This window comes from Pelophylax lessonae, assembly GCF_965119305.1.
Source record: "Pelophylax lessonae genome assembly, chromosome: 8".
Taxonomy (NCBI): domain Eukaryota; kingdom Metazoa; phylum Chordata; class Amphibia; order Anura; family Ranidae; genus Pelophylax; species Pelophylax lessonae.
The window spans coordinates 94,166,280-94,191,204 of record NC_138775.1 but is presented as its reverse complement, the minus strand read 5'-3'; the positions used below and the strand labels follow the sequence as shown (position 1 = coordinate 94,191,204).

Here is a 24,925-nt window from a genome sequence, read left to right as displayed (position 1 = left end):
CCCCCCCCTCAGATTTCACTCCTACTCTAGCTGTTAACCACTTCAATACAGGGCACTTTTGCCCCCTTCCTGCCTAGGCCAGTTTTCAGGTTCACTGGTGCAAATCATTTGATGGAGGGTGATTTATGGTATGGGCTTGTTCCAGTGAAGAGAACTCTTAAGGCGTCAGCATACCAAGACATTTTGGACCATTTCATGGTCCCAACTTGGTGGGTACAGTTCGGGAATGGCCCCTTCCTGTTCCAACATGACTTTGCACCAGTGAAAAAGCAAGGTCCATAAAGACATAGATGAGCGAGTTTGGGGTGGTCGCGTCCGCATATGTAAACTGAGTTTTTAAACCACACATGTAAGGTATTACTGTGAACAGTAGAGCGAGAGCAATAATTTTCACACAAGAACTCCTAAACTGGTAACCTGTAAAAAAAATTTTAAAGTGTTGTCTATGAAAATTTTTAAGTACCGAAGTATGACGCCATCCCACGAGTGTGCGCTATTTTAAAGCGTGACATGTTCGGTATCTTTTTACTCAGCCTAACAAAAAAATTGGGCTACCTTTTTTGTGTGTTCTTCACGTTTGAAAAATTGCTGTGCAAATACCTTGTGACAAAGAATTGCAACGACCGCCATTTTATTCCCTAGGGCAGTGATGGCGAACCTATGGCACGCGAGCTATAGTTCTGAGTTGCTCTGGCCGGGCACACAAAAGCTCCACACACTTCACTGAGAGGAAATAGCGCCCAGTGTCCATGCACTGTCCTGGCACTGCTCTTCCTCCTCCAGATCACTCACAGCACTTTTACTCAGAGAACAACTCTTTGGAGAAAACGCTGTGGGACCAAATCACAGACCCAGCAGGAAGGGCGGCCAAACACCTCCCCCAGCCGTGGGATGAACAGCCAATCGACTGGGCGACCAATCACCTCCCTCATCTAGGGAATAAACAGCCAATGGACTAGCGTGGGAGGAGAAGTGGGTGTTTGTTTGCCCGGAGGCTGCCGAATGCACCCGCTTCATTCCATTGGGGAGAAAGCCCAGAGATGAGTTCAGAGCTGCTGGTAATGAGCTGCGCCATGTGACCGTTTTCTGTGCTATGTGCGTTTGCTTTTGGTGTGTGGGCAGAGGGAGCATGATGGGCTACATGAGTGTCACTGCACCACTGCCGTATCCCAGCAGAGGGGGGAAGGGGGTGGTGAGCTGCAGAGCGGGGAGAGGAAAGTGTGCCATGAGCTGTATGGAGGGTGGGATGCATTGTGAGTAGGTGTGCTATGAGTTACATGATGATGTGTAATGTGTAGCTCACTGATGTGATTTAGCCGGACAACAGAGTTGTAAGCTGAAGGGCAATACATATTATGTACTAGAAGTTTACAGTGTGATGGAGCCGTGCGATGTGCTGCATGGCGATGGATGTTGGCATAAATAAGTTGGTTTTCTGTCGCAGTTTGGGCACTCGGGCTCATAAAGGTTCGCCATCACTGACCTAGGGGCTCATATATATATATATATATATATATATATATATATATTAGTACAGACCAAAAGTTTTTTGGTCCAGCTCACCCCAAACCATCTCGATTGGGTTCATGTCCGGTGACTGTGGAGGCCAGGTCATCTGGCGCAGCACCCCATCACTCTCCTTCTTGGTCAAATAGCCCTTACACAGCCTGGAGGCGTGTTTGGGGTCATTGTCCTGTTGAAAAATAAATGATGGTCCAACTAAACGCAAACCGGATGGAATAGCATGCCGCTGCAAGATGCTGTGGTAGCTATGCTGGTTCAGTATGCCTTCAATATTGAATAAATCCCCAACAGTGTCACCAGCAAAGCACCCCCACACCATCACACCTCCTCCTCCATGCTTCACTGTGGGAACCAGGCATGTAGAGTCCATCCGTTCACCTTTTCTGCGTCGCACAAAGACACGGTGGTTCGAACCAAAGATCTCAAATTTGGACTCATCAGACCAAAGCACAGATTTCCACTGGTCTAATGTCCATTCCTTGTGTTTAGCCCAAACAAGTCTGTTCTGCTTGTTGCCTTTCTTTAGCAGTGGTTTCCTAGCAGATATTCTACCATGAAGGCCTGATTCACACAGTCTCCTCTTAACAGTTGTTCTAGAGATGTGTCTGCTGCTAGAACTCCGTGTGCCATTGGCCTGGTCTCTAATCTGAGCTGCTGTTAACCTGCGATTTCTGAGGCTGGTGACTCGGATGAACTTATCCTCCGCAGCAAAGGTGACTCTTGTCTTCCTTTCCTGGGGCGGTCCGCATGTGAGCCAGTTTCTTTGTAGCGCTTGATGGTTTTTGTGACTGCACTTGGGGACACTTTCAAAGTTTTCCCAACTTTTTGGACTGACTGACCTTCATTTCTTAAAGTAATGATGGCCACTCGTTTTCCTGTACTTGGCTGATTTTATTCTTACCATAATACAAATTCTAACAGTCTATTCAGTAGGACTATCAGCTGTGTATCCACCTGACTTCTGCACAACACAACTGATGGTCCCAACCCCATTTATAAGGCAAGAAATCACACTTATTTAACCTGACAGGGCACACCTGTGAAGTGAAAACCATTTCAGGTGACTACCTCTTGAAGTGTGACTCGTGACAATTTTCATAGTCATGAAAATAAAGAAATTTCTTTGAATGAGAAGGTGTCCAAACTTTTGGTCTGTACTGTATATATTGTGTGTGTGTGTATGTATAATGTTTGAGGGTTCCGAGTAATTTTCTAGCAAAACTATTTTTACATGTAGGAGTGGAATGCTAGAATAGGCCTGTGCTGGAAGTGGTTAAGATGCGTAGAATAACTAACTGTTAACGGCCCTTGCCCATGAAGGTGGGTGGAAGGTGGGTGTTAGCAGGGAGGCATAGGTGCAGTGTGCAGGTCTTCTAGTATGACAGGCTGGAACGGGCTGATTGCTGTACCAAGTGGTACTCTCTTTTTAGACCCTTTACCCTCAGGGACAAATTACAGGAACGTAGGTCTTCTGTGACGGATGCATCCCAGAGTAGATCTAGAAAGTTAAATTCATCACATCAGTACAGTTTCCGCCAACAATTCAAATACATTATTGTCATCCTTTCATTTTACAGAAACTCTAAAACTTCTGCAGAGGCTGCTTAAATCTCCTGGATGCAGGAAGATTCCAGTCTTGGTACAAAATAAAGATGATGTTATTGTAACAGCCTCCAACTTCAGCTCAGAAAGGTACTGGTTTTAATGCGCTTATAGTTTTATTGTAATATCCACTGAGCAACACAGCTTGAGATTAAGCCACCTAGGGTTCTTATGAGGCCTATAAGAGAAATGGACACTAGGCTCGTAAAAGTTGGCTTTGGTGAAGTTTATGATGTCAGTAGCCTGCCTTTCCGCCTCAGCCGATTAGAGGTAGCTTTGTACTCGTTCATAGGATTTTTAGCAGACTAAGGGTCCATGCACATTAGGGGCAGAAAAAAATGCCTGAACGTCTGGCAGGAAAAGCGGCATAAAAAATGCCTACTGTAATGTTTTCTTCTGCATAAAAACACTCCTCTACAAATATGCCTCTAAATGCCCAAATGTGCATGGACAAATAGGCTAAAGTAGGGTTGCTTATCCAGATTGAATAAAAAAAAAAAAAAATGCCTGTATAAGCAGCATTCTTCGGCAAATATGCCTCTTAACACCATAATGTGCATGGACACATAGGCTAACATAGAGTTGCTTATACAAGCTGAAATAAAAATGACCAAATGCCTGTATAAGCAGCATTTATTTATGCCCAGTGTGCATGGACCCTAAAGCTGGCCATACGCCAGTAATTTTTTTTTAATGCGTTTTTTGGAATGTTTACATTTCTGATAGTTAATGGGAGTCAAATTAAGTCTTTCAACTGTAGTGACAAGATCAAAGGAGAATGGACTTTTTTTTTTTTCTTTCTTGGATGAAATTCTGCCAGTGTGGTTTTCATTCAGGGAAAAATCATACCCTTTAATGCTCATGTGCATACTAAAAAAAGAGTATACTGAGCTTAAAGCCGAACTAAACCCTACAATCCATTATAGCCATGGAAGCTTTCATCTTGGCCTTTATTTGATATGCAGTTGCCAAGACGCTACACATGTGATCAGCTATTACTCTAGCCTTGACCATTCATTTGAGGGTTGACCTAAGCTCACTAGTAACTTTACCGTGTATCTTGGGAGACAGTTAAATTGGTGGGTTTAATTCCGCTGTAATGGTGTTTTCATATATAATGTGTCAAAAAGCAAAGATATCCTTTATGCTGCTTTACACAATATCTGCCAGTCAGTACAGGTAAGCTTGACTAAAAACTACAGTTCAAAAGCATATTTTGGGTTTCCAAAAAAGACACATTATTTATTTAAACAGGATACATGGCAATCCCTTGCATTGTAGTTCATGTATTGTCTGTCTTGACTGATAAATCAGTGCGAGAGCTGTGCCACAATCTATCTACGCGCAGAAACCGCTAAGCCCTAAAACATAGCTTTCTCTTTCGCTCGATAGACACAGCGCTCCCTAGATCATCACTACTGGGTTATATTGCCTCCTCCAGGAGTAGAACTAGGCAGAACAAAAAACACCTGGCTGAGCCCATTGGCCATCCTTAGCTGGTATATAACCACCCCTCTCTGCTCTAGGTAATCAGTTTTAATCTGTCTAGTCAGGAGTAAGGACCTAGGCTGCTGGCTGGGATCTCTGGTCTTAGCATTTTTTTTTTTTCTCCTTCCTTACATTTTGTGTTTCTGGGCGACGGGATGGATAATCTAGATCAAGTGGCTCTCCATCCCCCCCCCCTCCAGCAAGCACCTGGAGACCGCAGCTACGCGCTAGGTCGGCCGCAACATACCCTTATGGACAGAGGCTGGTTTGCAAGTTGAACGTCTCGCAGGGTCGCATACGACCGGGCGTGGGTCTGAGTCGCAGTTTTCCCTTGGCCGAAAGCTCCCCCGCTTCGGTGGCAAGGAGTTCTGTCTGGAGCGTCACCCGCACAATGGAAGGGTAAGTACAGTCCCTCCTCTCCCCTTTGGCAGTTTTTTGGGATGGACGTGGGTAACCTCCAGGTACGGTCGGACCTGCCTGCAGGTTCCCTCCTCCCATCCTGAAATACCTCATTGAGCTTGGCTTCCCCCACTCCCTTTCCTCCCAGTCTGGACCTGGAGTCTGCTGAGGGTCCCAGGGCAGAGTATGCAGCGGAGATCCTTGGGGTCTCCCTTGCCATCCCCACTCTGGAAGGGTCCTGGGATAGTGTGTGCCCTGCCCTGGTAGTCTGGAGGGGTCCCAGTGTAGAAGACCCCTAGGTGCATGCCCTAACTGGTTGCAGTGTGCGTGTAGTGCAGGGGGGTCCCATTGCAGAGACCGGTGCAGAGTGTGCAGTGGAGTCTTCCCTAACATGTTTCTTATCTGTGTACAGTACAGTACCTTCAGGGGAGGGTCCCCTTGCAGAGGGCGCAGGAAAGATCCAGGCAGCATGCTTCAGCATCTGTAGCTGCCGATGGCCATTTTGAAGAAGTCCGAAGACCTCATGGTGGCCATTTTCCCTTGGTCTGGCTGGTCTGCAGCTGGCAGCTATGTGTAGCCCGATGTCACGGCAGCCATTTTCCCTTAGTCCGGGAGATGCTTGAGATATATATATATATATATATATATCTCTCTATATATATCACTCTCCCCTGAGCCTTGGAGTTCCCCTGAGCCTTGGAGTTCCTTTAGCGTTGCCAAAAGATTGTTTTTGTACTGCAAGGTCTTCTCTCTTTATGGAGCCTCAGGGTTACATCTCCTCACCGACCCCCGTCCAGCATTAATATTGCAAGTTTGCAAGGCGACCACTTGGTCTTCGGTGCATACGTTCACAAAGCTTACTTCACAAAGTAGATACTTTGGCATCTGGGGATGCTTCTTTTGGCCATAAAGTTTTGCAGGCTGCTGTTTAAGAGGGCATGTTCCCTCTTGAGGGGTGTGTTTTTTTTTTTTTTTCTTTGAATTTTTATTTTTCAGATGGGTCTCCTGTGACCCAGTTAAGGCTCTTGTGTCCTGGTTAGGGCTCTTATGTTTAGCCTTAGGTTATTTTCCCCACCCCTCATTTTTCCTTTTGGCACTGCTTTTGGACCTCCCAGTAGTGATGATCTAAGGAGTGCTGTGTCTGTCGATAAACAAAAGAAAGCATGGGATTTTTGTACTTGCCATAAAATCAATTTCTCTGAGTTTGACGGACACAGCACCCATCTCTCTATGGAGTTCTGATACTTCTAATACTGCTTGCTACTGAACTGATTACCTAGAGCAGAGTGGGGGGGGGGGGGGGGGGGTATATACCAGCTAAGGAAAGCCCATGGGCGTAGCCAGGTGTTTTTTGTTCTGCCTAGTCCTATTCCTGGAGGAGGCAATATAACCCAGTATCGATGATCTAAGGAGCGCTGTGTCTGTTGAACGAAAGAGAAATGGATTTTATGGTAAGTACTAAAATCCTATTTTTATTCATACACAGATAAAATATCGAATGCTGGCAAAAATGTAAAAATCCTGAACCTGCAGGGAATAATCTGATAAGTGTTCATACTTTTTCTATGAAGAGAACTTTATGTCCAAAGTTTGGGCATACTTGAGTGCCTCCCACACCAGACTATTTTTCAATTTTAGTGTCGCATATCACATGAATCATAAAAGTGCATACATCATATTAAATTCCAGTGAAAAAATTAGAATTCAGGTAGTACACTTTGAATACAAATTCTTCACACCAAATGTGCACCAGCCATCTTATACAAACAAAGCAGCTTACCAAACATTTAGACCCTACAAATCAAGGGGTCTAACAGCCCTTTAGAATAATGGATCCCACCTGGATGGATGGCTCCCTCTCACAGCTGGATGTGACTCAAGCCTGTCAGACTTGGGCGCATGGCCCAGCCGCTGAATCGCTTCACTTAAATTCACCACAGCGACATTTACACACAGCCAGAAAGAAGCAAGGGAATCCCATAGTGAAGTATTTAAAATCTATTTTTCTCTTTCGTTGACGGGCACAGCTTCATATCTTCTTTCGACCCTTGGGTTATGCTGCTCTCAGGAGTAAGGCACTAGGCGGAAAAGAGTTAAGCGTTTGACTACGCCCATAGGGCAGTCCCAGGGGGTATATTCCCACTTCCTGCTCTAGCTCTTCAGTTTTTGTTTTTCTGCCTAGTCAGGAGTAATGACCTAGCCCCCTGCTGGGATCTTTGGTCCTAGCATTTTTTTTTTTTTTTTTTTAAACTGATCTTTTTTCCTTTTTTGTTTTCTTTCTTCAATTAAGTCTGTTCCAGTGAGAATTTCAATCAACTGCCAGACTGGGTGACTCACTGGATATCCTAGATCCTTACGGTCTCCCCAGTCTGGCCAGCGAACGCCTGCAGACAGCAGCTCCGTACTAGGTCAGCCACGACACAGCCCCACAGGACGGGGGCTGGGCGGCAAGTGAAACGCCTCACGAGAACGCTCATGACCTGGTTGTGGTCTGAGTCGCAGCGTACCTCTGGGCCGCAGCACCCCCCATTCCAAGATGGGGACGATCCGCCGGGAGTGGTAACCCCCCCGGTTCCAAGGTGTAGGGAGTAGTGTCCGCCCCCTCCCTTTATGGTTCCCTGGTGGACATGGGCCCCTCCCTGGGATGGTCCAACCCCCGGGTTTCCTTCCATGCCCCCAGCCCCTCTAAGCAGTCACAGTGGGTCTTTTGGACCCAACCCACCCCCACACGGTGAGGTAGGAGCTGTCTTTGCCACACGCTCCAGAAGGGTGGAGGGGTGGATGTGGTTGTTGCTAACCGGGTTATCCGAATCGCACATGAGGGTTACTAGTGATTCAAGCAGGGATGTCCTTTTGGGCTCCCTGTGGCTATTATTGAGCTTGGGGGGTGGGGGGGGGGATGTTTAATCCACCACGGGTCCGTGCCTCACGTGGCCGGCTCAGGCCAATAATTTAGGCTGCGGCTTTGCGACCTACTTTCAGCTGTCCGAGTTGCTGGCCCAGTTGTCCGAGCTTCTAACTGAGCTGTGATATAGCGGACGGTACTGCCGGCGGATGCGCACCTTACGCGGCCTGATCGGGCCAAAAATTTAGGTCGCGGCTTTGCGGCCTACTCCTCCTGACTATCCGAATGGCTGACCAAGCTGTCCGACTGGCTGGCCCAGTTGTCCAAGCTCCTAACTGAGCTGCGATTTAGTGGACAGTACTGCCGACCGATGCGCACCTCACGCAGCCTGATGAGACCAAAAATTGAGGCCGCGGCTCTGCGGCCTACTCGAGGATGACGGAAATAGCTGTCCAAATGACTTAACAACCTGTCCGAACTGCTGATCAAGCCAACAGAGCTGCCAGCGGACACGCGACTCACATGGCCAAATTGAGGCTGTGGCTTTGCGGCCTACTTGCAGCTGTCAGAACTAGCTGTCCGAGTGCATGGCCAAGCTGTCAGAACTGCTGATCAAGCTAACAGAGCTGCCATCGGACACGCAATTCACGTGGCCAGATCGAGCCCCAAACTTAGGCCACGGCTTTGCGGCCTGCCCGAGGCTGGCTGTCCGAGCTGTTGACCAGGCTGTCCGAGCTGCTTACTGGGTTAAAAGAGCTGCGGATGGGCAAGGGGGGACCATATGGTCAGCCTGGCTCCTCCATTGAACTGGGGGTCGCTGTGGGGGTGCTTCAATTTTTAGCAAAGTTTAGCAGCCGTTGTGTGGGTGAGGGTACTCTGCCCGCGCATTTGCATCACGGGGGGCTATGTCCTATTATGCCCTTTATGGAGGGCGACCCTCTTGCATCTTTTTTCTTTTTGCGAGTCTATTAGGTGGTCCTTTTGTGGACCTTTGGCCGGCATCGCCTTGCAGGACTGTGGTCGGTGACCTCCCCTGCTTATGTTCTAAGGGTGAGCTTAGTATATAGCGACTCTGCTGGGTCTGCGCCCACGCACTTCGGGTTCTCGGACGGTGAGGATGATTCCTCTTTTACTGCACATGTGCATGCAGAGCCGCTGGTGGATATACTGATTGTATTGTTGCGGGTCATTTTTAAATATTGGGATGCAGCCGCTGCTGCGTTAGAGGCGCCGGTCTCTTTGGGCACATTTCTTCAAAAGCGACAAAGGTATTCCCATTTTCCCACCCACTGTAACAAAATTGTTGTGAATCAGTGGACTTGTTCTAAAGGAAATATGGCGGTACCTGAGCGTTTTGGACTGATGGTATCCCCTGAGGAGTCTCTGCGGAGTACATGAGGGGGACTCTCAGGTTTTCAAGCTGAATAGATCCACCATAATTGCGGTGGAGGAGTCTCCTGTTTTTAAAAAGATCCTTTTGTCAGGACTTTGGTCCACCACATGTTTTACTGTTGTCTGTTCGGTCTTTGGGCCGGTGTTTACTATAGCATTGGTGTTCCTGACCTTTGCAAATGGGCACAGCTTTTGCGCTGGGATCTGGAAGGGGGAACAGTCTCCACCAGCCCTTGCGGAGCTGGCAGGCTTTTTGGTCCAGGGCTTGCAGTTCGTCTGTGAAGCCTCTCCCGATGCGGCTCCCTTAGTCTCCGGGCTGTCCTTGACAGCAATATCCTTCGGCGCATGATATGGCTAATATACTGGTCTGCGGACCATCCTGTCTAGAAGGCCTTGTGTGATCTTCCCTTTGGGAATCGCCTGTTCAGAGTCTCTCTGGAAGGACCTCCTCCGGAGGTTCCTTGCAGACCCGGTCTGATATACCGAGAGCAGGTCCTTCCAGACCTGCGGACAAGGTCTCTTCTGCCTGAAGGGGCACAATCACCCGTGTTTGAGGTGGGGGAAGGACGTCTTTGGTCCTCCGGGCCGGTGGATCTCCCTGATCAGACTGGTGGGTCCATGATTTGATCGGCCTGGCTACAAAACCGAGTTTTCGATCTTCTACTCTAGTGCCGTTCTCTCCTTCCAACCTGCGTTTATCCCCAGACCGTCTGCGAGGTCTCATCAGGGCAGTGCAAAACTTGCTACTACAAGGGGTGATTGTTCCGGTCTAAGTATCAAAATGTTTGTTTCATGGCTTTTATTTCAAACATGTTTCCAGGTCCTCGGAAGGAAAGTGTGGTATGTCCAATCTTGGACCTCCAGTTCTGTACCGTTTTTTGTGCAGGTACAGATGTTTCAAATGGAGGCCAATCGTACGGTAGTGGCATCCCTACCTCATGGGTGATCTTCTGGCCTCTATCGATATTAACCACTTAAGCCCCAGCCCTATTTCGGACACTTTTTGTTCACGCGTTAAAACCAGTATTTTTTCCTAGAAAACTACTTAGAACCCCCAAACATTATATATTTTTTTTAGCAAAGACTCTGGAGAATAAAATGTCGGTCATTGTAATATTTTTTATCACGCGGTATTTGCGCAGCGGTCTTTAAAGCGCCATTTTTTTGGAAAATTTTTGAAAAATCACATTTCACTAATTTTAAAAAATACTAAACAGTAAAGTTAGCCCATTTATTTTGTATATTGTGAAAGAACATGTCACGCCGAGTAAATAGATACCCAACATGTTACGGTTTAAAATTGCGCCCCCCCATGGGATCGCGACAAACTACGGTCAATAGAGATCTCAATCTGCGACGCTTTAAATTTATTTAACGGTTACCAGTTTTGAGTTAGAGTGTAGCTCTTTTTTTTAAATTATTGCTCAGGCTCTGGCAATCGCGGCGATACCTCACATGTGTGGTTTGAACAGCGATTTCATTTGCGGCTCGACTTCCGTATACGTTTTTTTTTGTGCGCGAGCTAACGGTGACGGGGGCGGCTAAATTTTTTTTTTTTCCCCATTTATTTTATTTATTTTTTTAACTTTATTAAAGTTTTAAAAAAAAAATAAAAATCTGATCACTTTTATTGCTGTCACAAGCAATGTAAACATCCCTTGTGACACCAATATGTAGTGACAGGTACACTTCATGGAGGGATCGAGGGTCTAAAAGACCCTCGACCCCTCCACTACACTTCCCTGTATGAAAACGCCGAAAACGGCATTTTTGCATACAGCCGTTTTTCAAATTTGCCGCCTTTTGCAGCACAGTAACCCGGAAGTGACGTCATGGACGCCGCCTCCGGGTTACGTCATCGGAGACCCGATCGATGCCGTTTCCGGCATTCATCGGGACTCCATCCAGCCGGCAGGGTGCTCGGGGCTCCCGGTGGGACGGGAGCCCCGGGCAAAGCCACGGAAGGCGGCGGGAGGGGGGGGGGGCGTCCCCTCCCGCCCCCCGGGTACCGATCGAGCGGCTCCCGAGCCGCATCGGTCGGTACCGACGGAAAGCCAACCGTCGGCTCTAAACCACGGTACCGGGATGGTGCCACTAGCTAGAGGCATCATCCCGGTACACTACCGCAAAGTTTACCAACGTAGACCTACGTTAGTATGCGGTAAGTGGTTAAGAAGGCTCACCGTCATATTCCGTTATGTCGGTCATCCGTGCTTCCTCCGCTTGCCGAGGGCAAGGACCATTGTCAAGAGGTATCACCTTAGCCCCTCGGGCTTCCACGAGTGTTGGCCCCGGTGTTGGCGTTGTTGCGTCAGCGGGAGATTGCGGTACTGGATTACCTGGATGATCTTCTACGATCTTCTGACGGACAATCTGGAGTTTACTGTGCGGACTCAGTAGGAGTTTGGTTGGAAATTGAATTTCCAATTATTGGGCTTGGTTCCATCCACTTAGTTGGACTATCTGGGTCTGTTCTGGACTCAGACTCAGCCAGGGTGTTTCCCCTATGGGACAAGTTCCAATATCTGTTCACACGAGACCTCTGCAAGAGTTTCTTGCTATGTGAAGCGATCATTCAGAGTCTCTAGATAATCTGATTCTGTTGAGCCGGGGTACGAGAAGGTCCCTGCTTCCGTCACTGACGCTTCGAAAGGGTGATTCCTCCTTCCCCCTGTACTGGACGGTGGTCACCATGGATGCCAGCCTGTCCGGGTAGGATGGTGTGTTTTTGACACTGTGTTCATGGGGTCTTGTCTCTGGAAGAATCCAGACTACCAATCGATATACTGGACATCTCCTTAGAGGCGTTTCGTTGGTGGTGTCTCTGGTGGGGAACTCCAGAGTTGGTCCTGTTGGCCTCTCGTCTCCACAGGAAGGTGTTTGGGTTTGTGGCATGATCTTGGGATCCTCTGGCTGTCACCACGGACACACTGGTGGCTCCTTTTGAGGCTAGTGTCATCTGAAATACGGCTTTCCTCTCTTGAAACTTCTGCCAAAGCTCCTGCGTAGGCTAGAGGCAGAAAGGATTACGGCCATCCTAGTGGCTCCTGACTGGCTTTGCCAGTCTTGGTATGCATATCAGTTGCGGTTGGTCATCAATGTTCCTTGGTAACTTCCTCTTGGAGGAGATCTGTTGGCTCAAGGGCCAATTTTCCATCTTGCTTTGTGGTCGTTGGCTTTAAAGGCCTGGCTGTCGAAACCAGGTGCTGCAGGCTAGAGGGTTGTCTGAATTGGGGATTCCCACACTGCTGCAAGCTAGTAAATCTACTTTTGGTAATTTTACCATTGCCTTTCAGAAGTATAATTTGCAGACGTGAATCCCCTAGGGCTCAGTCCCGCTCATTTTTGGTGATTCGGAGTTGGTTTCCTCAAACGAGGTGTTGCAGCACCTGGCCTCGGGTACCATTAAGGGCCAGGTTCGACCATTGGCGGTTTGCATTCTCTGTCCTTTGGCCACGCTTTCTGTGGCTCGCACCTTTATTCAGGGGGTTTGCCACTTTGCTCCCCTAGTACGCTCTCTGTTGCCCTCTGGGATCTCAACTGGGTGCTGTCTGTTTTCAGTAACCGCCGTTGGATAATAATTGCGAGATTCCTCTGCTTGCATTGTCTCAGAAGGTAGCCTTCGTGGTGGCTTTTTCTTCTGCACTGAGGGTGTCTGAGCTGACAGCTGTCTTGTTCCCCTTACTTCGTGGTTCACAGGGATAACAGTGCTTCGTCTCTGCCATTTTCCTTCCTAAGGTCCTCCCCTTGTTTCCATTCAAAATAAAAGCATTTTGTTTAGGGATGCACCGAAATGAAATTCTTGGCCGAAGCCCAATAATAATGAAATGCTTGGCCGAAGGCCGAATACCAAACGCGGTGTTTCGCATTTTTTCCATTTATTTTGCCAATTTTTCTCTCTCTCTCTCTATCTCTCTATCTATCTCTCTATCTCTCTATCTCTCTCTCTCTCTCTCTCTCTATATCTCTCTCTCTCTCTCTCTATATCTCTCTCTCTCTCTCTCTCTCTCTATATATATATATATATATATATATATATATATATATATATCTCTCTCTCTCTCTCTCTCTATATATCTCTCTCTCTCTCTCTCTATATCTCTCTCTCTCTCTCTCTCTCTCTCTCTCTCTATATATATATATATATATATATATATATATATATATATATATATATATATATATATATATATGTATATATATCTCTCTCTCTATATATATATATATATATATCTCTCTCTCTCTCTCTCTCTCTCTCTCTCTCTCTCTCTCTCTCTCTCTCGTAAATTTTAATTGCAGATACAGGGCACTGGGCAGGTCAGGGTTAATATGGTAACATCAATTACTCAGTGACAGTCAGTGTCAGTGTGGACTCGATCAGATTATACAGTGACAGACAGTCTCTCATAGTGGTGGTAGTAGGAGGCTGGAGGTGGACTAGTAGGAGCCTGGAAAGGAGCACAGCCGTATACATACATTACTCACTCGTGCACTGCAGCCCGCCCCACACATTCAGTGAGTCTTACTCTCCTCCCTAGTTTTTTCAATGGCACATTCAGGAAGCCAATCACGCCGTGAGTAGCGGCACAGCGGAACCAATCAGGTGTGCAGGCACGCGTGATTGGTTCGCTGTGCAGCTAATCACGACGTGATTGGCTCCCTGAATGTGCCATTGAAAAAACTAGGGAGGAGAGTAAGACTCACTGAATGTGTGGGGCGGGCTGCAGTGCACGAGTGAGTAATGTATGTATGCTCACCGCTGAAGTGTCCCGGCTTCACGGAAGTCTGTGAGTCCTCCTGTCCTCCTCCGAGTCCCTTCCCCCTGCCTATGTAAATATCGTGACCTCGGCGATATGAATATCGCCTACGGCCACAGAACGATAGTCGATATATCGACTATCGTTCAGCCCTATTGTTCGGCACAAAATTATTCGGCCTTTTGACTTATTTGGCCGAACACAAAGTGCTATTTTTTCTATTTTCGGCCGAATAATGTTCGGCCGCCGAACATTCGGTGCATCCCTAATTTTGTTGCTTTTCTTGTATTCGAAGCCTAAGCATCCTAAAGAGATTGCCTTACATTCTTTGGATGTGATTCGGGCAATCGGGGTGTATCTGGCGGCGCCTACGTCTTTCCCAAAAATTGTATTCACTGGTTGTCCTTATGGATGGTTCCTGTAAGGGGCTGGACGCGCCTGCTGTCATAATTTCCGATGAATCAGGCAGACGGTGGTGCAGACCTATTGTATTAAAGGTCAGGATCCTCTGTTTTTCTATGAGGTGCATTCTATGAGGGCACTTAGTGCCTCTTGGGCCTTCTGTTATCTGGCGTCAGTGGTGCAAGTTTGCAGGTGGCCATCTGGTCGTCCGTGCACACTTTCACAAAATTTTATAGGGTAGATATGTTGGAATCTGTTTGCTGCCTTTGGCCGCAAAGTCTTGCAGGTCGCTGTTGGAGAGAATTAGTCCTGTATTTTCCTCAAATTCCATACCCATTCTTGACAACGTGCAAGAAGTTTGTTTGCAATCTTTGCTAATTAAATAAAAAAAACTAAAGCAATCTCATGAACATAAGTATTCACATCCTTTGCCATGGCACTCAAAATTGAGCTGGGGTGCATCTTGTTTCCACTGATCATTCTTAAAATGTTTCTACAACTTAGTTTGGAGTCCACCTGTGGTAAATTCAGTTGATTGGACATGATTTGGAAAGGCACACACCTATCTACATTTTTTTAATGTGTATCTCTCTTCAAGCCACACTTGCAGAACCCTGTGCTTCCTTGGGATCCTAACTTGGGTTTAAAGTGTTTTCTACAGGACAGAGAACCATCAAGGAACTTCCCTTAGATGATCTTTCCTGCAACATGACCTTTTTGGTTGTTCTCCCATCTGTCAGACATATCAGAGTTTGGCCGCTTCCTTGTAAGGATCCGTTCCTCATCCTTCACAATGACAAGGTAGTGTTCTGCCTAAGGCTTCTTTCACACAGGCGGACTGTTCAGATCCGCCTGTCCTCTTTTTTTGGCGGATTTTAACGGATGACTCGTGTATCTCTATGGCGCATCGGATGTCAGCGGAGACATGTCCGCTAACATCCGATCCGTCAAATCTGGACAGATGGAAGCCCTATTTTACATCCATCCAGCGGATCGAATCGGATGGGGTGAGGACGGACAGACGGTCCGTTCCTATTCGATTCCCCCATAGAGAACAGCGGGACCTGACAGCTGTGTCTCTGCACACAGAGCAGAGACACAGCTGGCATCCGCCTGCTCAGTGGGGGATCGGCGGATCTATCCCCCCGCTGAGAAAAACAGAGTCCCCTGACGGACTCCACAGTGTAAAAGGGGCCTAAGACTGACTTTTCTTCCTAAAGTGGCCACCTCAATGAGAACACCATCCTTCTACCCTGCTCCAAAGCATCAAAAGGACATTACTGGGCTGTGGTCGAGCGGTTTACTTCAAAGGAACAGCTTCATTCAGGAATACTGACTCATGGTTTGTTCTGTCCTCAGCACCTTGCAAAGGATGCCACACTTCCAAGTCCTTCGTTGCTCAATAGATAAGAAATAGGATTGCAAGAGGATGCACTCTCAGGGGCAAATCTTTTACGCGCTCATTCCACCAGGTCTGTGGTAGTTTTCTGTGCTTTCAAGCACCAGGCCTCTGTAGTCTAGCTTTGTAGGTCATGCCCTTGTCCTCTGTGCATACCTTTTTTTTCTAAAGTCTACCTGGCGGACATACTTTTTTTTTTGTGGATGCAGCATTCGGCTAATTCTTTCAGCTGCACTGTGAAGTTGGGTGTGTTGACCCTTATTGTTGGGCCTGTTTGACCAGTTTGCTTTGTTGTTGTACACTCTTCTCATTCTTTGCTTGAGACCATCTCAGGGGTTGTGACTATTTGCCTGTGTCTTCTTGTACTATACAATTAAGATGAAAGTAATTTAGACTTTCCTGTAAATGCCATATTTTGGAGTACATTGCAGGGCACAAGCCACTCTCCCTTTCTTTCCTTGGAGACTCTGCATTGTCTGCTACAAAACTTGCAAGCGAGGACTTGCAAACTGTGGTAGGGTTAAAGGGAAGTAATTCAGGGGCTGTCAGCAAAAGTTTTGTTTCTGCCCAATCACTTGAATGTATGAGTCTGTAACCAAGGGTCTATGAATATGTTGCCTGTGTCCTTTGCTGTACTCTGATATGGAATTTACAGGCAAGTTAAAAATGTTTTCCTCCTAGACCAAATATAACCTCATTGATGGTTTTTAGCATAATATTTTGGTAAAACCTCACATTTTATTTATTTTTATTTTTTTACCACTTAGGATGTGCCCGATCTTTCAAATCTCTAATGTGACAGGGGAAAACTTGGATCTGCTCAAAATGTTCCTCAATTTGCTGTCTCCCCGATGCAGCTCAAGGGAAGAAGAACCTGCAGAGTTCCAGATTGATGATACCTACTCTGTACCTGTAAGTTTTTTTTTTTTTTTTTTTTTGTTTTTTTTTTTTTTTTAGCACAAGAGAAAAAAATCCGTAAATACTATAGTTATGATTTTCGTACTGGAAATTTACAGGGTTTTTTTTTTTATTTCTTTCACAGGGTGTAGGCACAGTGGTTTCAGGAACAACATTAAGAGGACTGATTAAGCTAAATGATCTCCTTCTCCTAGGACCTGACCCTCTTGGCAACTTTACTTCTATTGCAGTCAAGTCAATACATCGCAAACGCATGCCTGTCAAAGAAGTACGAGGTGGTCAGACGGCATCTTTTGCTCTAAAGAAGGTACAGCAATGTTATAATATCAGATTAGCTGTGATACCACCATAGTGTAACCACATTTATTAACCACTTGACCTCCAGAATGTTTTACCCCCCTTCCTGACCAGAGCATTTTTTGCTATTTGACACTGCGCTACTTTAACTGGTAATGTCAAGGTCATGTAATGCTGTACCCAAAGGAAATGTTTTTTTTTTTGTTTTTTTTTTTTGTTTTTTTTTTTTGTTTTTTTTTTTGTTTTTTTTTTTTGTTTTTTTTACACACCAATAGTGCTTTCTTTTGGTGGCATTTGATCACCACTGGGGTTTTCATGTTTTCTGATGGAAACAAAAAAGACTGAAAAACTGTTTTTTACTTTTTGTTCTAAAAATATCCAATAAACTCAAATGTTGTCATAAATTTAGGCCAAAAATGTATTCAGCTACATGTCTTTGGTTAAAAAAAAAAAATATTGAAAGCATATATTGATGATTTTGCACAAAAGCTATAGCGTCTACAAACTATGGTATATGTACTGGAATTTACGTAGCTTTTACTTTTTTACTGCCTATCACATTTCTTGAGGTTCCAAAATGCCAGGGCAGTACAACACCCTCCTCCCCCCCCCCCCCCCATCCCAGAGGTTACCTTTTTTTTTTTTGGACCATAGAAAATGTTTTATTTTTTAATACACAAAGTTTTTTTACGCAAAGTTGTCACTTAAATTACACATTGATCACCCATGCCATGGGTATATGTGGAATTACACACCAAAATATACATACATTCTGCTGCTTCTCCTAAGTATAGGGATACCACGTGTGAGACATTGAGAGCCGAGCCTAGCTGCGCAGGGTGCTGAAAATAAATAACTCCATTCAGGCCAAGGTGGCACAAAACCCCCCAAAATGACCCCCTTTTGGAAAGTAAACATGACAAGTAATTTGGAATTAAGAGGCATGGTGAGCATTTTGCTGACTTGTTGTTTTTTTTTTTTTTTTGAAAATTAAAAAGAAGAAATTACATTTTCATTCTTTATTTTCCTAAATCTTGTGGTAACAAATGAAATCTGCAAAATACTCGTCATGCCTCTTAACAAACTCTTAACAAATACCTTGGGGTGTCTACTTTCCAAAAAGGGCTAATTTGGGGAGATTTGTACTATCTTGGCATTTCAGGGCCTCCAAACCTGTGATAGGTAGTTGGAATGTGTAATGAGGAAATTATGCCTTTTAAAAGCCTGAAGGTGCTTATTGGATTTTGGGGCTCTGTACACGGCTAGACTGCCAAAAAGTCTGTGGTATCCCCATACTTAGGAAAGTAGCAGAATGTATTTTGGGGTCTAATTCCACATATACCCATGGCATGTGTGAGCAATATATCATTTTGCAACTTTGTGTAAGAAAAAAAAATTGTATTTTTCCAGAAAAAAAAAAAAATTTCATGGATTCAACATGTCTCTCAGCAAAAACCATGGGGTGTCTACTTTCCAAAAAGGGTTCATTTAGGGGATGTTTGGACTGCCCTGGCCTTTTATACCCAAGATTATAAGCTTATGCCAGACATCACCCACTCTAACCACTTGAAGGCCAAGCTTTTTCCGACTTTTGGTTTCCATAAAAAAAAAAAAATTTTTTAGCTGCAAAATTACTTTAAACCCCTATATATATATATATATATATATATATATATATATATATATATATATATATATATATATATATAATATATATATATATATATATATATATATATATATATATATATAAATATATATAATATATATTTTTGTTTTTCAGAATTTAATGTTGGGTGTTGCAAGTTTTGTTTTTGTCATGCAGTATTTACACAGCGTTTTTAAAACGTTAATCGAGTAAATGGATACCAAAGATGATATGCTATAAAATTGCACATGCCTGTGGAGTGGCAACAAACTTGCCTACATTTTTAAAAGCCTTTAGGATGCTTTCTCAATTTATAAACGGCGCTGTTTGATGAAATGCTCCTATCTTCTGGTTTCTTAGGCCATAGAGATGATTGTAGCCGTTCCGGTCTTATAAGCTCTATGGCCAGCTGGCGGAACCGCCAGCTGCATTCTCTGGTTCTCCGGTGGGACAGGAGAGCTAAAGAAAGCAGTGAGAAGCAGCGGAGGGGACGTCCCCAACCCCTGCTTGTAAAAGCAATCTAGCAGCAAATTAGCCGCTAGGATTGCTTTTACATAAAAGCCAACCGCTGGCTGGAAAAAAAAATACGAAGATGATGCCTACACTTGCAGGCATCATCCCTAAAATATCCACTCAAAATCCAGCCACTTACCAGTACATTGCTGGTCCTTGTTGGGCATGTATTGTAAAGTTATTTTTCTCTTTTTCGTTCATTCACGGACACACTTCCATATCTTCTTTTGGCCCTTGGGTTATGCTGCCCCCTACAGGAGTAGGACACTAGATGGAAAATAATTGACTACACCTATAGGGCAGTCCTAGGGGGTATACTCCCTAGGGGGTATACTCCAGTCCTAGCATTTTTTCCTTTTTTTAAATTGAATTTTTTTTCTTATTATTTTCTGTTCCTATCAAGTTTGTTCCAGTGAGAATTACAATCAACTGCTAGACTGGGCGACACACACTGGATATCCTAGATCCTTATGGTCTTCCCAGTCCGGCCAGCGAGCCCAACTCTGCACTATGTCAGCCGTGACATAGCCCCACTGGACGGGGTTTGACCAGCGAGTAAACGTAGCCCTGGTCATGACCTGAGTCGCAGCGTACCAGCACCCTCATTCCAAGATAGTGCGGTGGTCTGCCTGGAGTGATGCCCGTCCGGTTCCAAGGTGTGGTGAGTAGTGTCCCCCCTCCCCTCTGGTGATTTCTTGGGCTGGACGTGGTCCCCTCCCATTTACCATTTACCCTCCCCTAACCCACCCCCTGGGATGGCCATGCTGTATACATGCGTTGGGGTGTCAAGCAGTGAGGGGCTGAGGGGGTGTGCCACCAGCTGCTCAGTTTGTATATTTTTGGGGGAATAGTCCTTATGGGGGTCCCTGCCAGGGCCCCCCTTGCTGGCTAAATGTACCTGGGGGGTCCCAGGAGTCACTTGGGCGCTGCCATTTTGCCATGGATGGCTGCCCTTGGTATCGGCGGCCATGTTTGTGTAGTTCGACAGCCTTGTTTTGGTAATTTCACATTGTTGTCAATTTGGCGGCCATTTTCTTGTAGCCTGTGGAGTGGTGAATCGACCGTGGGCCTCTAGTGTCAGTGCATGCGTTTTTCTCTGATCGCCGCGCCATGCAGCTTGGAACTCTGCTCCCTCTTTCTGCTATAGCAGTGTGTTTGGTGCGCTGAGACCTGTGGTGCCACTGGTGCAGCGGTGGGGGAATTTTCACAGTGATTTATTTATAAATTTTTTTCCTTCATTTTGCTGGCGGTTCCCAGGCTAACCATGGAGTCCCCAGAGCACGTGTCTCTACCTGACCCACTCTCAGAAGCTTGGCAGTCCCTGGTGTCCAAAGTTGATATGGCCCTTCAAAATAGGCCTTGCAAAAAGCGTCCCCCACCTTCACCTGCATCCTCTGTCTCCTGAGGTCGATTTGCGGGCGCGAGTCACCCTACTGGGTCTACGTCCATGCACCCTGAGTGCTCTGATAGTGAGGATGATTCTTCTTCCACTATTGCCGCGCCTGAAAAGGCGCTAGTGGATGCACTGATTGCATCAGTGTGGGAATCTTTAAAATTGGAGGACACGGCTAATGCTCCGCCGGTACAGTTTGGTACCTGCAGACCAGCCAAGGCAATGAAGATGTTCCCCTTTCCCGCCTGTTTTTACGATATTGTCGCTAGTTAGTGGGGTCCCCAAAAACGCATGGTTTGGGGTACCTAAGCGTTTCGCTAGGAGGTATCCTTTTGAAGAGTCCCTTGTAAAGAAACTGACAGTTCCGAGATGAATTCCCAGGTTAAATAAAGCCACACTGCTGCTACCGGTGGTGGACTTTCTGTCCTTTTAAGGACCTTGTTGAAGAGAGAGCGGAGTCTCTGGTCCAATACCTTTTTCCAGTGGCTGGTTCAATTTTGAGGCCGGTGTTTGCTATAACCTTGTTCTCCCAGACTTTAACTGAATGGTCAAAGCTTTCTGCGCCAGGATTTGGAAGGGGGTCAGGTCAGCATCCTCCTGAGCTGTTGGAACTGGCCGACCAGTTAGTACTGGGTTTGCTATATTTCTGTAATGTGGTTCTTTAGCCTGCATGGTGTCCGTGATGGCAATGACTCTTCACCGCATGATTTGGCTGAAATGCTGGTCTGCGAACCAGGCTTCCAAAAAGGTGCTGACCGATCTCCCCTTTGTGGGAAACCACCAATTCGGAGCTTCCATGGAAGGAGATCATTATAGGTCTTATGGGAGGTAAGAGTACTCTGCTTCCACAGGTTACCAAGGGCAAAGAGCCTCGTCACAAGTGTGGTCCTTTCTTCTCAGCCCACAAATGACCCTTTCGTCCCGCAGGTTGAGGGATCAAAATCTGCCCGTAACTTCGCGGGAGGTTCCAAGAGACCCTGGTCAACGAAACCAAAAACGGGCTCCGCTGGTCCCGCAGACAAGTCCACTTCTGCCTGAAGGGGCTTCCTCCCCTATATCTAGGGTGGGGGGAAGTCCTGGCTTCTTTCCACACCCATGGACCTCCTTGATTCAAGACAAGTGGGTCCACAAGTTGATTCGGTCCAGTTACAAGATCGAGTTTTGGTCCTTGCCTCCAGGAGGCAAGGTTTTTCCCTTCCAACTTACAGCGGTCCCCGGATCGTCTGTGAGCCCTTCTCTGTGCGGTACAGGATCTGCTCTCCCAAGGAGTCGTCGTACCAGTTCCAGAGTCTGAATGTTTTCAGGGATTTTATTCAAATCTATTTACTGTTCCCTGGAAGGAAGGCAAGGTCCATCCAATCCTGGATCTCAAGGCCTTGAACCACTTTGTGAGGGTTCAGAAATTTCGGATAGTGTCTAGTCGGACGGTAGTGGCATCCCATCATCAAGTTGATCTTCTGGCCTCTATCGCTATAGAGGATGCTTGCCTTCATATCCCAATATATGTCAGGCATCAGCGTTTTCTTCACTTTGCAGTTATCTATCAATTTGTGGCATGGTCTCGTCTCTGCTTCTCGGATATTCACAAAAGCGTTGGCTCCGGTGTTCGCTTTGCTAAGGCATCGGGGGATTGCGGTATTGGGGTACCTTGATGACCGACCACCTGCAAGCAGAACCTCCGACTGCCTTAAAAGACAATCTAGATATCGCTGTGTGAACTTGGAAAGAGTTCAGCTGGAAACGGAATTTTCAAAATTATGCTTCCGCCCATCAAACTAGACTACCTGGGTCTGACTCTGTATTCAGCCTCAGCCCGGGTGTTTCTCCTGGAGAAAAAACTCCATAAGTTGCAAAATGCAGTTCAGGCTCTGGTTATCCAGTCAGCGGTCATCTCTCAGGACTTGTATGCATGGGCTTGATGGTCTCCATCTTTAGGGGCAGTTTCGTTTGCTCGGTTCCATACCAGACCTCTGCAAAGGGAGATTTTTGCCAAATGGAACAAAAAATCCAGTCCCAAGAATCCAGTCCCTGGACAATCTGATCCTGTTGAGCTGGGGTACGAGGGGGTCCTGTATATGGTGGCTCCGCTCCCTGGTGCTTCGACATGGAAAATCCTTTCTTCCCCCTGTACTGGACGGTGGTCTCCGCAGATGCCAGCCTGTCTGGGTGGGGATGTGTCCTTGGCACGGGTCTAGCTCAGGGGGTTTGGACTCTGGAGGAGTCCAATCTGCCAATTAATATCCTGGAGATTTGGGCAATCAGGCTCTGCCTGTCCCTGTTGAAAGGTCGTCTGCAGGGGTGCCTGGTAATGATTCAATCGGACAACACAGCTGTGGCATATGTCAATCGAGGGGGCACCAAAAGTGCCCTAGCGGCCAGCGAAGTGGCCGACGTTCAGAACGTTTTGTTCAAGCCCTCTCTGCTGTGCATATTCCAGAGGTAAAAAATTTGAAGACGGACTACCTCAGTCGCAGGCGATGGATCAGGGAGAATGGTCTCTTCACCCGGAGGTGTTTCAACAACTGTCTCTCAGGTGGGGGACTCCCGATGTGGACCTGTTGGCCTCTCATCTCAACTGGAAGGTTCAGAGGTTTCTGGCAAGGTCTCGGGATCCTCTGGCCAAGGCCACAGATGCTCTTGTGGCCCCTTGGGGCCAGTATGGTCTGATGTAAGCCTTTCCTCCACTAAAACTTCTGCTGAGGCTTCTGCGCAGAATTGAGGCAGAAGGGATTCCAGTCATTCTGGTAGCTCCCCACTGTCCTCGCAGGGATCTTTTGGCTCAAGTACCAATCTTCCATCCTGCTTTACGGTCGCTGGCTTTAACGGCTTGGCTATTGAAAGTCAGGTGCTGAAGGACAGAGGGTTGTCGGAATCAGTAACTCCTACGCTGTTGAGCTATACATTTCTACTTCTAGGAAGATTTATCGAGTCTGGAGAGCGTACATTACTTTGTGTGAGTCTCAAGGGGTTTCCCCCTTTCCTTTTCGGTGTCTCGTCTTTTTGGAGTTTCTCCAAGAGGTGTAGATCAGCGTTTGGCCCTGGGCACCATCAAGGGCCAGATTTTCCGCCTTGGCTATTTTCTTCCAACGCCCGTTAGCCACAAATTGTTTGGTTCACACTTTCGTTCAGGGGGTACGCCACTTGGCTCCCCCGGTAAGGTCTCTGTTGCCTCCGTGGGACGTTTAATCTGGTACTGTCGGTTCTTCAAAAACCACCTTTTGAAAATATTTGTGAACTTCCTCTGCTTACTTTGACACAGAATGTGGCCTTCTTGGTGGCTATTACTTCTGCACGCAGGGTGTCAGAGTTGGCTGTGTTGATCTGATGGTCACCTTGTCTGGTGGTTTACTGGGACAAAGTGGTCCTACGTCCCTGCCGGTCATTTTCCTCCTTGGTTTGTTTCTGGTTTCCACTTGAATGAAGATATTGTGTTGCCTTCCTATTGTCCTAAGCATCCTAAAGAGATTGCCTTACATTCCATGAATGGGTTAGGGCAGTCAGGGTGTACCTGGCAGCGACTGAGTCATTTTGGAAATCGGATTTCTTGTTTATCCTTACAGATAGTTCTCTTAAGGGGCAGGCCACATCTGCTGCGACCATTTCCAAGTGGATCAGGCAGACAGGGGTGTAGGCCTATTCTATTCCACATAGTGCAGTCGCACATCTCTCCCAGTTAGGAGTAAGTATCTCCAAGGGTTTGAGAAGTTGGATTCATCCTTTTTTACATGGATAGTGTAGGACCCACTGATAATGGGGTACTTTGACGTAGTGGTGGGCTTGAGCACGATATGGCCATATGGTGGGACCAAAACCCCATTTTTATTTATTCATTGATTGCCTTATATTTGATAGTCATTTCTTTTGCATGTGTGTGCTTTTTTGTAAATATGCATGTCTCTTGGTCTATAGCTGCACCAGCTTTAGAAATGCATGTTCAGGGTGTGCTCCCCCAACCTCTTTTTTGTTTGTAATCTATTCTATTAAGGGTCAGGTTCCTCCTTTCCCAGTTAAGGCGCATTCTACGAGGGTGATTGGTGCCTCCTAGGCCTTCTGACATCAGGCTTCCGGGTTTGCCAGGTGGCCACTTGGTCGTCTGTGCACACTTTCACAAAATTTTACAAGGTGGATATATTCGCATCTGCGGATGCTGCGTTTGGTCGCAAGGTTTTTCAGGCCGCTGTTGTAGGCTTAAGCCCCTTGAGTGTGTTATTTTTTTGTCAGGTGAGCTCCAGTTGTTCCTGGTTGAGCTCTTGTTACCTGGTTTGGCTACATTTAGCCTTTTTTGGAGAGTATGTTTATTGCTGTTTTTTCCCACCCCTCATGTTGACACTGCTTCGGGACATCCCAA

General features: G+C 46.4%; 1 protein-coding gene across 1 annotated transcript in view; it reads left to right on the top strand.

Annotated features, from left to right (window-relative positions):
- Positions 1-24,925, top strand: part of GTPBP1 (GTP binding protein 1) — a 119,780-nt gene that overhangs the window by 76,919 nt on the left and 17,936 nt on the right. Inside the window, exons 6-8 of the mRNA XM_082266120.1 lie at positions 3,102-3,216; positions 16,576-16,720; positions 16,851-17,033. Of these exons, the coding sequence (XP_082122246.1) occupies positions 3,102-3,216; positions 16,576-16,720; positions 16,851-17,033 (443 nt within the window). The remainder of the gene's footprint in view (positions 1-3,101; positions 3,217-16,575; positions 16,721-16,850; positions 17,034-24,925) is intronic.